We start from the raw sequence: 13956 nt of genomic DNA, 5'->3' as shown, positions 1-13956 counted from the left end.
AGACTTGGAGCTGTTTCCTCATACCTGCCCAGCAAGAAGAGTCCCATCTTGAGAATAAGGAACTTCTTTCTAGTGACTTTTTTCTTTTCTTTTTTTTTTTAGGCAATTGGGGTTAAGTAACTTGCCCACGGTCACACAGCTAGTAAGTGTCAAGTGTTTGGTTTGAGGCCACATTTGAACTCAGGTCCTCCTGCCCACAGTGACGTCTTACTTCTCTGGTTTGGCACCTCCACTTAGATGATCTGAGAACATTAGTACTTGACATTCTCCAAATTATAGTAGCTAACTCCTCTTAGAAGCACACAGGTTTACAAGGCTCAAAACAGGAACAATCTTGTTTACAAGTTAATGGAAACAGACTGAACTCACTTCTTTTTTTTTTTTAGCTAGGCAATGGAGTTAAGTGACTTGCCCAAGGTCACACAGCTAGTAAGTGTCAAGTGTTTGGTCTGAGGCAGGATTTGAACTCAGGTCCTCCTGACTTCAGGACCAGTGCTCTATCCACCATGACACCTAACTACCCCTGAACTCACTTCTAAACCCATAGACAGTTTGCTCTTGTATCTACATCCTACTCCAGTCATGCTTCACTTTACTGCTCCCTGGCCATCTTCTTACCAGTAGCCCTCTTTTTCCTGATTTTCTGTGCTGAAACTATAATCAAATGAACTCTATATTTGTTCCTGGAAAGGGTATATCAGTCTACTCTGTATGGCTCCACTCATCAGCTTTCTAGGTTAAATGCCTTATGTAAAATCACCCAGGCAATTAACTGTCAGAGGTAAGATTTAAATCCTGTTTCTCTGTCTCCAGACTCTTTCCACTATACCCAGGCACTTCCCTATTTTCCTCATACCAATATTGACTCCATTTGCTGCACCAAATTCTCTCTCAAGCCTAAAGATCCAAAGAGAAAAACAAAATGGTCCTTGTCCCAATAACTTGTATTCTCTTGGAGATATTAACTTATCTTCAGAAAGCTTTTGTTACAATGTCTATGTGGACCCTAGGAACAACCCTAAAAAGTTCCTATGTAGCCTTCTCCCCTTAACCGATTAGTATAGCAAATATATCAGATTAACTGTTACATCTATTTATCCACTTATTCCTTTAAGAAACAAGTGTGTGGATCATTGTGCTAGGTCTTGGGGCTCATACAAAATTTAGATAAAATATAGTTCCTGCCTCATGGAGTTTACATCTCTAACAGGGGAGAAGAGAGAGAGAGCAGAGATAGTACTAATGCTCAATATTATAAGAGAAACATGTTAGAATTATGCAGAGCCAATTGCTAGCTGTGGTCCAAGGAACAAAGTTACTAGTGACAGTGTAGGTAAAAGAATGGAAGAGATGACATTTGAATTGTGATGTCTAGGAATTCATTAGGTAACGAATGGGTGGTAGAACAGGCATAGGTAATAGCATATGCCAAGACAAAGAGGGAAGAAAGTACAGATTGTCTCTTTGGGGAAAGAAAATAGTCTATTTTTTTCTGTAGAATGTGCAGAAAAGGGTAATATGAAATAAAGCTGAAAAGGTAGGGTGGCACCAGATGATGGAGGGTCTTGAATGAAATCTTTATTCGGTAAGCAGTAGGGGACTAGGAAAAATCTGAGTGTACAAGTGCGGTGGCATGACCTAATCTATGCATAGGAACATGAGAATGAAGATGGGGAGATCTATTAGTAGACAGGTAATATCCAGGTGGGTGGTAAGAGAATGTAGTATTCCTGAATCCAAACAAAGAGAATATATCTGATGGGTGTGGTCAATTGGGTTCCATGTTGGAGTGGCTGAGGATGATAGGGACTAAGAAATGCTACTAGATTTGGTCATTGCAAGGTCACTGGTGACTTAGAGAACAGTTTCAGTACAATGAGGTGTGGACTAAAGCCAGATTTCAGAAGTTTAAAGCTAGGAGTTCAGTCAGTCAATAAACATTTATTAAGTGCTTTGTTTCAGGCAGGGTGCTAAGTGCTAGAGATACAAAAAAAGGCAAAAGACAATCCATGACCTCAAACAGCTTACAACTAACCCGGGAGACAACAAATACATACATGTAAAGGGTGTATAGGAAATAGCAAAAGGAAGAGACTGGAATTAAGAGGAGCTGGGGAAGATTTACTGTAGAAGGTGGTATTTTAGTTGGGACTTAAGGAAGCCAGGGAGGTCAGTAGTTAGAGTAGAGGAAGGAGAGTGTCCCAGGCATGAGCGACAGCCAGAGAGAATGTCCCAAGCCAAAAGATGGAGTGTCTTTCCTGGAGCAGCCAGGAGGCCAGTGTCACTAGATCAAAGAGTAAGATGTTAGAAAACTGGAAAGGTAGGAGGGGGCTAAGATATGAAGGGCTTTGTATGCCAAACAGATTGTTTCGTATTTGGTGCTGGGGGGCAATAGGGAGCTGGTGGGGTGGGGGTGACTTGATTGGATCTGAGCCTTTGGAAAATCACTGTAGTGGATGAATTGAGGATGGATGGGGGTGGAGGGAAACTTTTGGCAATCTGAAGCCTCAGAATGATGATTTTACGTAATTGAAGAAAGTGCTAAATTTCAGTCAGAGATTAGTGAAAATAAAGATGTGATTTTTTTTTTCCTATTCAAGTTCATGGACTCTCTTAAGCACCCCTGGTCTAAAGAAACAGCAGGTAGTGAGGAAGGTTTAGACAGCTGTTTCAAGAAGTGCAGGGGAGAGATAAGATAGTAACTGGATGGAGTAGAAAGATTCCTAGTATTGAGGTTACATAGAGTTGTCTGCAAGCACATGAAAAGGAAGAGGGAAAGGGAACCACTGATGGACAAGATCCTGGAGGGAGATGGGAAGGAATGGAAGAGTCTAGATACAGGGATTAGCTTTAGGGAGGAGGAGTGTGGCCAGAGGGAAGAAGGCCTGTGAGTGACACTAGAGTTTTGAGAAACAGAGGAAAGGAGGTGATGCAATATGTTGGATGGCCTCCATCTTCTCAAGGAAACTTTGGATAAGTGAGGTACAGGATAGGAGGGGGCCAAGTTGAGGAGGAAAGTGGCAGCAGGAAGTTGGGGGACCCAACCTTAGGGAGACTATGTAGTTGGTAAGAGAGAGTGGGGAATAAGGAGTCCTGAGACCTTTAGATTTTAGTTTTCCTTTCCTCTGGGCACAGTGATAAAGTTCCAGGCTTGAAGTTAGGAATACTCATCTTCCTGAGTTCAAATCTGGCCTCAGATACTTACTAGCTGTGTGACCTTGGGCAAGTCACTTAACCTTGTTTGCCTCAGTTTCCTTATCTGTAAAGTGAGCAGGAGAAGGAAATAGCACCACTCTAATATCTTTGCCAAGAAAACCCCAAAAAGAGTCAGGAAGAGTCAGACATGACTGAAACAACTGAACAATAACAGTCTAAGGCTAATTAACATACATAGTTTTTTTTATCTAAATAATAAGTTAGTCATAAAGTAGGAACAGATTCATTTGTTTATTTTGGCTAAGGAGTCTTAAGGACGTATTTAGTGAGCTGTGTGCTACCTCATAAGGTTTTTCTAGTTTTAAAATTCTGTGCACATGTAGTACTAACCATTCTGGTTCTCTCTGGCCAAACAAATGCCAGCTTCTTCCCTTAATTAGCGTGTTGATCTCTAAGTACTTATTAAGAACCTACTGGGGATATGAAAACCAAAAAACCTGCCTTCAAGGAGCTTAAATTATATTAAGGAAACAATGTATGCACTTATAAGCAAATGCAAAATTTCTACTAAGCACATACAAAGTAATTTGTGAGCACGCGGTAGGGGAACCGGCAGCTAGTGAGCTGCTGGGGGTCAGGAAAAGCCTAATGTTAGAGGTGGTAGTTGAAGTAAGCTTTGAAGGAAGCCAGCTAAGAGATGGATGTGAGGAGGGACAGCATTCCTGCCTGGGTAAAGATGTGGAAGTGGGAAAAGAATGTTTGTGTATGGGGATTAGCAAGTAGAACGGTTTGGTTAGAAGTTAAAATACATAAAGAGGGGAGTATTATAGAATAAGTTTAGTGAGTTAAGCGGAAACCAGAAGGGCTTTAAATGCCAAACAGGGATTTGTATTTGAGTCTAGAGGCAATAATGAGCTTTTTGAGCAGGGGAGGGATATGGTCCGACCTTTGCTTTAGGAATGTCATTTCAGTAGCTGTGTGGAGGATGGATTAGAGAGGAGGAAGACTAGAAGCAGAGAAACTAATTAGGAAGTTATTGTAAGTGTTCCAGCAAGAAGCAGTGAGGTCCTGAGCTAGAGCAGAATGGACAGGCACAAGAGTGGCACAGTGGATAGAATGCTGAGCCTGGAGTCAGGGAGACCTATGTTCGAATTTTGACCTCAGAAGCTTACTAGCTGTGTGACCCAGGGCAAGTCAATTAACCTCTGTTTCCCTCAGTTCTCTCATCTGTAAAATGGGAATAGTAATAGTACCTGCCCCACAAGGTTGCTGTGAGGGTCAAATGAGATAATAATTATAAAGCGCTCACCACAGTGCCTGGCACATAGTAAGTATTATATAAACGTTAGCTATTGATGATGTGAAAAGAGAACTGACAATACTTAGCAGCTGACTGGAAGAGGTGGGGGAGGGGAAGGGAGAGGACAGAATCAAAGTTTACTCCCAGGTTGGAAGCCTGAGTGATTGAAATGATGTTTGTGCCCCAGAAATAAGGAAGAGAAGGAGGGTTTGGGGGAAATCTGATGAAATCTGTCTTGGGCATGTTGAGTTCAAATGTCTCTGGGACATCCAGTTGGAAATGTTTAGTAGGCCACTATTGGTCATCTAGGTCAGTTCCAAGATAATTGTTGTAAACCCAACTGTAGGCTTCCACAGGCTTATATGAGCCCAACATGGTTCTCTTACAGCAGCAGGGACAAGTGGAAGGAGGTTTGGATGGAAGGAGCTAGCCTTCCTTGTACCTCAAAGGTGGCCCTGAAAAGGTAGGAGGTGATCAATGCATTTAATCTCTGGAAGCTAGGGCATATTTAAAATATTCTTTTTTCTTTTTTTTTTTTTGTAGTAAGGAACCTCTAAAACCTCTGGAGTCATTAGGGTGGTGTCAAACTCACATAGGAACAGATCCCTACTGGCTGCCTATTGACTTAGAAAACCATAATTTATCCTTATCTTTGTGCTATTTTTAAAAATTTATTTTGTTAAACATTTCCCAATTAGATTTTAGTTGGAGTTTTGCCAGGCTTAGGGCTCTCAGGCCACAATTTTGACATTTCTGATTTAGACAACCTCTAAAGCATTTGAAAAACTCTAAATCTTTGATTGTTAGGAGAAATTTTCTTAGAAATTTTCTTTGTAAAGGAGTGTGTATCTTTCTCTGCACGGCTCTGGAAAGGGAGAAATGAAGGGGCGTGTTGTACTGGGCTGAGTCCTATTCGCAGAGCTCTGGTTTGGCCGAGGATTGTCAGATTGACATTTCAGAGCTGATATTTCTATAGGTCATGTGATACACATAGACTATGTCCCTGCAGAGACTCACTCACCTAAACATATATTATTCATTGGTACTCTGACTCGTCAGACAAAAGGAGAGATAAGGTGATCTGCATTAAGAAGAGGGGGCAAAAATTTGATTCTTTTAGCAAGTCTGAAAAAGTTCACAAGGAATTAGGGGGGACTTGGGAGAAAGCATTAGTCTTTGTCCTGTACAAGAGAAATGCCTCCTGGGATCTTTTATGGAAGGCCTGCTATGGCAAGCAGATTTAATTCTCAGCTTTCCAGGAAAGGCTATTCACAAGCTTGTATTATTTTGAGTCTTAGGCAGTTTACTGTGAAGCAAGACAAGGAAGGTTGGTCTGTAGTCAGTCTCCAGAGAAAACAATTTTGGGAAGGAAGCATAGAATAGTCTGTGCCTGATAAGACCATCATCAAAAGGAGGAAATTTGGGGCTCCTTTTCCCAGGTCCCCTGAGGCCAGGCTATGAGCAGAGCCAGCCTTCCTTCTCTTGAGCGTTCATTGTTAGACTAGCTGGAGGAATGGAAAGAATGGAATAAATTATAAATTACAGAACATTAGAACTGGAAAGGGACCTTAGAGGTCATGTCACCTGACTCCTTCATTTTACAAAAGAACTTGAAGTCCAGCTACTGTGTGGTAGAACTGAGACCAGATGCCAATGCTCCTAATTCCTGGTCTATTGCAGTTCAGCTACAGTGGGAAAAGTGCTGGGTTTAGAATCAAAAGACAAGTGCGAGTAATTCCATTCACCAAGCTATATGACCTTGGGCAAATTACTTAATGTCTCTGTGCCTCATTTTCTCCTCTGTAAAATAGGATAACAATATTTGTCCTCCAACTTCAGGAGGTTGTAAACCCTAAAGAGGCATAGAAACATGAATTTTATTGCTCATTATTAATAACAAATTTATTAATGATGAGTGTTATTATTATTTCATCATTGTATTGGCCATCTACCATATTGCTTCCACATATTTTATTACATATTTTTTAAAACTTAATTTATTATTATTGTAGATGTTGGATAATAAGGGAGTTATGAGGAGTTTTCTCTCTTTTTTAAACTTTGGTAACTTTTGTTCTTTTTTCCAGTCATTTCCAGATATTCCCACCCCTCCACCCTCCCTTAATAATACCACCAAAAATGAAAAGCCAACAACAAAACCTCCCCATACAGTGACCACAATAAAGAGAGTATACAGCATTCCAAACCCATGATGCCTAGCTCTCTGTTGAGATTAGGGAAGTCCTATCATCTCTTCTCTGAGATCAACATTGGCTATTGCAATTATTGAGTTCAGTTGCCTTTTAGTGTGGTTTTTATTTCTGTTGTTATAGTCATTGGGAATATTTTTCTCCTAGTTCTGGTTTTATAAATCTTCCCATGTTTCCCTGAATTCTTCATACTCATCATTTTTTTTCAGCCCAATAATACTCCACTGTAATACTCGTAGTCCATAATTTCTTCATTCCCTGTTATTTGTTATATAAATTCCCTTATTTGTTTCCAGGGGATGGGTTCGGTTTTTTTTTTGACGGATGGATTTTGTGTGTGTGTGTGTGTGTGTGTGTGTGTGTGTGTGTGTGTGTGTGAGGCAGTTGGGGTTAAGTGACTTGCCTAGGGTCACACAGTAAGTTTCAAGCGTCTAAGGCCAGATTTCAACTCAGGTCCTCCTGACTCTAAGGCCAGAGCTCTATCTACTATGCCACCTAGCAGCATCAAAGGATGAATTTTTTTTAAGCACCTAGTATGAACCAGACACTGTGCTAAGCACTTTTATTATCTCTTTTGATTCACACAACAACCCTGTGAGGTAGGTGTTATTATTATCATTCCCATTTTATAACTGAGGAAACTGAGGCAAATAGGTTAAGTGACTTGCCCAGGGTCCCACAGCAGCTAGTAAGTGTCTGAGGCTGGATTGGAACTGAAGTCTTTCTGATTCTAGAATCAGTGTTCTATCCATGTGCAACCTAGCTGCCTTTTTTGCTACCACGAAAAGTATTGCTATAAATATTTTGGTGCACATGAAACCTTTGACTTCCTTGGGCTATATGCCTAGTAGTGAGATTTCTAGGTGAAAGGCATAAATGTTCTAGTGACTTTTCTGTGAAGATTCTCCTAATAGCTATAGCGTTGATTGAGACCATGAAGTGTGTTGAAGGATAACCCATCTGAGGGCTTGGACTCATCTTTTTTTTTCCTTCTTTCTTTTTTTTTTTTGGTGAGGCAATTGGGATTAAGCGACTTGCCCAGAGTCACACAGCTAGTGAGTGTTATGTGTCTCAGGCCGCATTTGAACTCAGGTCCTCCTGATTACAGGGCTGGTGCTCTATCCACTGCGCCACGTACTTTCCCCCTGGATTCATCTTTTAAAAAAATAAATAGGTAAAATGCCTCCTCCACTGATTACAAAAAAATAACACAATTATAATTTAATAATAATAGCAGAATAACTGAAATAGTACTTCAAGGTTTAGAAAGTACCTACCTGGTTGATGATCTCCTTTGATCTTCTACCTAACATCTGTACAGTGATCAAATGAACCAAGATACATAAAGTACTTTGCAAACCTTAAATTGCAATATAAATGCCTATTCTTCTTCTTCTTATTATTATTATTACAACCTGACTTATTTGAGGCAAATAGTGCCAGACTGGCCTTTGCCATGGAGTAGAAATTCCCATGGAAAGGAGCCAAAACTGCTCTCAGAGGCACAAAGAGGCACAAAGGCCAGTTTATCACAGGGCAGGGAAACATGGGTGCCTCTGAGCTCCAGTGTGCCACCCTCTGTCTTTTCAGCTTTCTGACCCCACAAGTTTACCTTACACCTGGATGAATCTTAGCTATTCATGCCACAGCAGTTATACCCTTATTACTTGGCTCACTAGATACTAGCATGCACCAGTACATGTTTTCCACAGTCTTTACTTTCTTTTTCCTTTCTTAAGAAAGACCTTTAGATGGCTAAGAATTGGAAATTGAGGGGATGCCCATCAATTGGGGAATGGCTGAACAAGTTGTGGTACATGAATGTAATGGAATACTATTGGGCTGTAAGAAATGATGAGCAGGCAGACTTCGGAAAAACCTGGAAAGATATATATGTACTGATGCTGAGTAAACTGAGCAGAACCAGGAGAACATTGTACACAGTAACAGCCACATTGTGCAATGACTAACTTTGATAGACTTAGCTCTTCTCAGCAATACAATGATTAAGACAATTCCTAAGGACTCACAATAGAAAATGCCCTCCACATCCAGAGAAAGAACTATGAAATCTGAATGCAGATCAAGCATACTGTTTTTACTTTTTTGTTTTTTTCTTTCTGTAGTTTTTCCCTTTTGTTCTGATTCTTCTTTCACAACATGACTAATGTGGAAATATGTTTTAATGTGATTGTACATGTGTAATCTATATCAGATTGCTTGCTATCTTGGGGAGAGGGGATAGAAAGGAGGTTGGGAGAAAAAAATTGGAACTCAAAATCTTATAAGGTGAATGTTGAAAACTATCTTTACATGTAATTGGAAAAAATAAAATACTATTAAGTGGAAAAAAATTAAAAAAAAAGAAAGAGAAGGCCAAATGACCATCCTTTATTAAAATGCTGGCATTATTAATCAAATAATTAAATTACCCAGAAAAAAAAGAAAGACCTTTAGAACATCATGGTGGTACATAGAGCGTTGGTCTTGTAGTCAGGAAGACTTCAGTTCAAATCCTTTCTTAGAGGCTTACTGGCTATATTACCCTGGACAAATAACTTAACTTCTCTGGGCCTCAGTTTCTTTACCTGTAACAATATGATGTTAAATCTGACAGTCTCTGAAGTATACTCCAACTTGATATCTATTGAGTCTATAAACCCTAAGTTAACACGGTCATCAGGTCTGCCAGTGGTTTAATGATGTTTTTGGAATAAGTGCTGGAGCTGGGGTGAGAGGACTTGCGTTTGAATCTTGGCTTTGCTACTCATTAGTGTTACTCACTGACCTTGGGCCAGTCACTTCATCTCCGAGACTCATCTGTAAAGGGAGAGGGTTGGGCAATTGGTCTCTAAGGTCCATCCAACCTTTAAATCCCATAATCCTATGACAACCCATCCCACCAAAGCCATTAATCGGAATGAGATAATGGATAGGAAAGTACTTTATAACCTGAAAAATCCTACGTAAACATGAGGGATCATGATAATGGTGATTAATATACCTCTGCAGTTCTAAAATCACATAAGCCGTATTTTATTCTGTCACTGTAAAATGTTTCTAAGAGTAGATACCTGTTTCTAATCCGAAATCCACCAGTTATCATTGGTTGGAGGCTCACAGACAGACATGAAGCCTAGAAGGGAAACGAACCATCTGGTGAGAATGGACCATCTGCCATTTTTTCCTCCTCTCTCTCCTGCTTGGGAACGGGGCAGTCTACCAGAGTGTGGGTAGATGAGATGAGGTGCTGAAGGGCTCAAGTTTCCTGAATATTAAATCAATCTAACACCAAGGACTCCAGCAGAGGGTAGATGAAAAAAAGTTTCAGAAAGAGACTAACTTTTTTTGTTTTATAAAGTTGCAAACATTGCATAGATAAGTAGTGTTATATAGGGATGTCATCTTCTCTTTTCTGGTCCCCAAGCAAAAAGTCACAAAAGGAAACGCTCAAACATCAGCTCAGTAATTTCTTCTGCCTCCATTGTCTTTCTGGCTAATGCCCCTGTAGACATGGAATGCCTGGGGCCAACATGGTATTGGATGTAAATTGTATGCTGTTACATTTGTGAGTCATTGAGCAGAACAGGGACACCTCCTAAGCTGAGAGCTTCTTTCCAGACTGGCCATCTCTGCCTGAAAAGGAACCACTTCTACCGTTGCTACTTAAAGAGTAAGCTAGGTGGTCCAGAGGATACAGTGTTGGGACCTGGAGTCAAGAAGACTCATCTTCCTGAGTTCCAGTCTGGTCTCAGAGACTTACTATCTGTGTGACCCTGGGCAAGTCACCTGACTCTATTTGCCTCAGTTTCCTCATCTGCAAAATGAGCTGGAGAAGGAAATGGCAAACTGCTCCAGTATCTTTTCCAAGAAAACTCCAAATGGGGTCATGAAGAATCGGACATGACTGAAAGTGACTGAACAACAACAAATTATAGTACTAATTATGGAGCTGGAAAAGATAGCTCTGGGGCTGCTGCAGTGATGATCTATCCGTGTGTACTTTGTATTTCTTCTTTTGTTCTAGGAAGCTGGAGACAACAATCAGTTCTGCTGGAGGAACCTATTTTCCTGTATCAATTTACTCAGGCTGCTTAACAAACTGACCAAGTGGAAACATTCCAGGACCATGGTGAGCTGGGGTCAATTCCAGGACAGGAGAAGTCTGCCCCATTGAAGAGCTCTGTTATAGTAATGATGATAATGACAGCAATAATGAAGGGCAGAAGGATGAGATAATAACAATACAAAAATAACAAGATAATAGCAGCATGGGTATTTGTCCTCAGACTCTATCTCTGAAGCCCATTTTAAAAAACAAGATAGTAGCCGTAACAATGACACCAAACAAAAACTGATATTAACGTAGGACTTTAATATTTGTAAAGGGCATCTATATCATTTCAAATACCTGTGAAGCAGGTGTTTTCATCCTGAGGAAACTGAGGCAAAGTGACTTACCCAGTATCAAAGAGCCAGTAAGAATCCAAGTCGTAATTCAAACATAGGCTTCTCCTGACTCAAAGGCCATTGTGTTCTTTCTCCCATGCTGCACTGCCTCTCCTCCTCTTCCTCTTCCTCCTCAACCTCCTCAATAAACATTAATTGCTTACTGGGCAACTAAATGACATAGTAGATAGAGTGCTGGGCCTAGAGTCAGAAAGACTCATCTTCCTGAGTTCAAATCTAGCCTCAGAGACTTACTAGCTGTGTGAGCCTGGGCAAGTCACTTGACTCTGTTTGCCTCAGTTTCTTCATCTGTAAAATGAGCTGGAGAAGGAAGTGGCAAACCACTCCAGTATCGTTGTCAAGAAAACCTCAGATGGGGTCATGGAGAGTCAGACGCAACTGAAAATGACTAAACAACTGAAAAAGAAAATGAAGGGGTTGGACAAGATGACCCCTAAGGTCCCTCCCAGCTCTTATTCTCATTTCTTGATGGCACAGTACACACAGTGGATTTGGACTCAGAGGATCTGGGTTTGAATCCTAGCTCTGCTGCTCCCTACCTTGTACAGTTTATGTTACTGCTCTGGGCCTCAGGATCCTACCCTGTAAAATCAGAAGGCTCTATTAGGTCACCTGGAAGGTCTCTTCCAGCTCTAAATCTGTGATTCCATGAACCTTCTTCTGTCCAAGTAGATGTCCAGAGGGTCGGGAAGTGCTGACCTTTTCTCAGATAGGCTTTTGGTAGGAAAGTTTGCTCTTCCAGTTTAAAGCACACACTCGATATTGTTGCTGGGAGGACAGAGGAGGAGGTGCTGTTGGGGGATATTCCTATGCTATAAACAAACAAAAAGCTGGAAAGATGGCGATACCATTGAATGTCTTCTGACTGTTCCATTATCTTCAGCTACTACATCACTGTGCTGGTATTAATTGTGGGTTGGGCTGCTGAAAATTTCATGAGTAAAAATTCTGGTGGGCTGATGGGTTCAAAAAGATTCATTGTACCACAACCTGCTCCACAGAACATGGAATTTAGCACTATGGTGGCCTTTCTTGGATTGCTGCCCAAGGTAATTTAGATGCAAATGTGCCAGAAATGGTCCCTCCTTATCAACCCCTGGGGTATATGCTAACATTGAAAGCTGAGCCAGTAGGACTAACTGTCAGAAGAATATTAATTATTATTCTATTAATTCAATGAATATTTATTAGAAATCCACTTTATGTAAAGAGGGATGCTAGGATTCAGTTCTCCTGGGATCATAAAATCATTTGGAGTTGGAAGGAATCTTAAAGGTCATGTAGTCTATCTCTCATTTTTCTAGGTGAGAAAACTGAGTCTCAGAGAAATTATGTGATTGGTCCAATGTCATACAGGTTCTAATTAAAAACCAAAGCTATGGCTTTATATTAAGAGGACCTGTGTTATATGTCTTTGTGTTGTTTGCTTTTAACACTGATGTTACCACCATTATACAGACAAGAAAATCACTTGTCAGAGATTTACTCATGATCATATAGGCTAGTAAATGTTAAAGCTAATAGCAAATAATAATATTAGTGATTGCTGAAAATTATATAATGCCTTAAGATTTGCAAAGGCTGTTGCATAGCCTATCTTGTTTCATAGAATGTTAAGTTCCTCATGGCAAGAGACTTTTATTTGTGTCCTTGTATCCCTAGTATCCAGCAGAGTGCTTGCACATAGTAGGTGCTTAATAAATTCTTATTGGTTGATTAATTTGATCCTTACCTGTGAGGTAAGTGCTACAGATACTATCAGCCTGTCCCTTCCCTGCCCTCCCCCCATTTTATATATGAGAAAACTGAAGCTAAGAGTAGTCAAGTGATTTGCTCATGGTCACACACCAACTTCCTGAGTATCAGAGGTGGGTAGGATTTGAACCTAGGTCTCTTGTTTCTAAATTACCTGAACCTTTTGAAACCTGAACCTCTGGAAGAATAGACACACTAAAAAAAGAATGGTGTGGCTAAATTTCCATCCTATTGTTTAGGACATAACCCACTAGTGATCCACTAGTGCCCATTTGGATTAACACCCAGGAGGTTTAGAAAGAACAGGTTCTTCCTAACCACAGACAGCTACCTGTTTCAATGGGCTATTTTTGAACTGTATCCCCAAACAGGCCATTTATAATGGCGCCCACTCTTCATGGTAGTGCTTCGGAGATGCCTTCTTTTATCTGACAGTGAGGCCATGTGGTGAAATGTGAGCTGGCAGGCAGACCCCTTTCTTACTTTAAGTGGCAAAAGGAATCAGTGACAGATACTTGATGTCCAGTAATGCGATGAGGCTGTGCCCCGTTTGTGGAAGATGTATATGTTAGAAGTCCTCTCAAGAACCCTGGACTGAGGAGACTTCCAAGTTCAAGTCTCAACTCTGCCATGAACTTGATATGTGACATTGGGGCAAGTCACTTCTCAAGACCTCAGTTTCTCCATTTGCAGAATGAGAATCTTCAGATAGATGTTCACTTAGAGCTTTGTAAGATTTAGTCTATGATGTAATTGAAGTGAGAAAATGCCAGATATATTTGTGACAGGGGAGAAAATCCCTCCCTTAAGGCCTAAATTACAATATGTTTAGTAAAGATTTTAGTGCCTGCTGTATAAGCAGACATTCCTTTCATCAGAGCCCAAACTAGAAAGTGTTAATAAGAGGCTAATACCTATTGCCTGCATATGTGTGTGTGTGTGTGTGTGTGTGTGTGTGTGTGTGTGTGCGCGTAGCACTAGTCTGGAGCTACAAGGTGTTTACAAGACAAATGCACCTGTGGGCAGCCTCTCTGAAGGGCAAAGTGTTTCTCTTGGCTGCCTGCA

The 13956-nt window shown here is 40.7% G+C and overlaps 1 protein-coding gene across 4 annotated transcripts in view; it reads left to right on the top strand.

Moving 5' to 3' along the window:
- The window catches only part of STRIP2 (striatin interacting protein 2), an 85572-nt gene that overhangs the window by 65907 nt on the left and 5709 nt on the right, over positions 1-13956 (top strand). For 3 of the 4 annotated variants that reach the window (XM_021002311.2, XM_021002312.2, XM_021002313.2), the window contains one exon: positions 10694-10798. The exons of the other annotated variant lie outside the window; for it this stretch is intronic. In XM_021002311.2, coding sequence (XP_020857970.1) covers positions 10694-10798 — 105 coding nt within the window. The remainder of the gene's footprint in view (positions 1-10693; positions 10799-13956) is intronic. 4 annotated transcript variants of the gene reach the window in all.

The sequence above is a fragment of the Phascolarctos cinereus genome, unplaced genomic scaffold (genome assembly GCF_003287225.1).
Source record: "Phascolarctos cinereus isolate Bilbo 61053 unplaced genomic scaffold, phaCin_HiC Scaffold_1;HRSCAF=81, whole genome shotgun sequence".
Classification (NCBI taxonomy): domain Eukaryota; kingdom Metazoa; phylum Chordata; class Mammalia; order Diprotodontia; family Phascolarctidae; genus Phascolarctos; species Phascolarctos cinereus.
The sequence above is the reverse complement of the archived record's forward strand: the minus strand, read 5'-3'. Positions and strand labels throughout refer to the sequence as shown.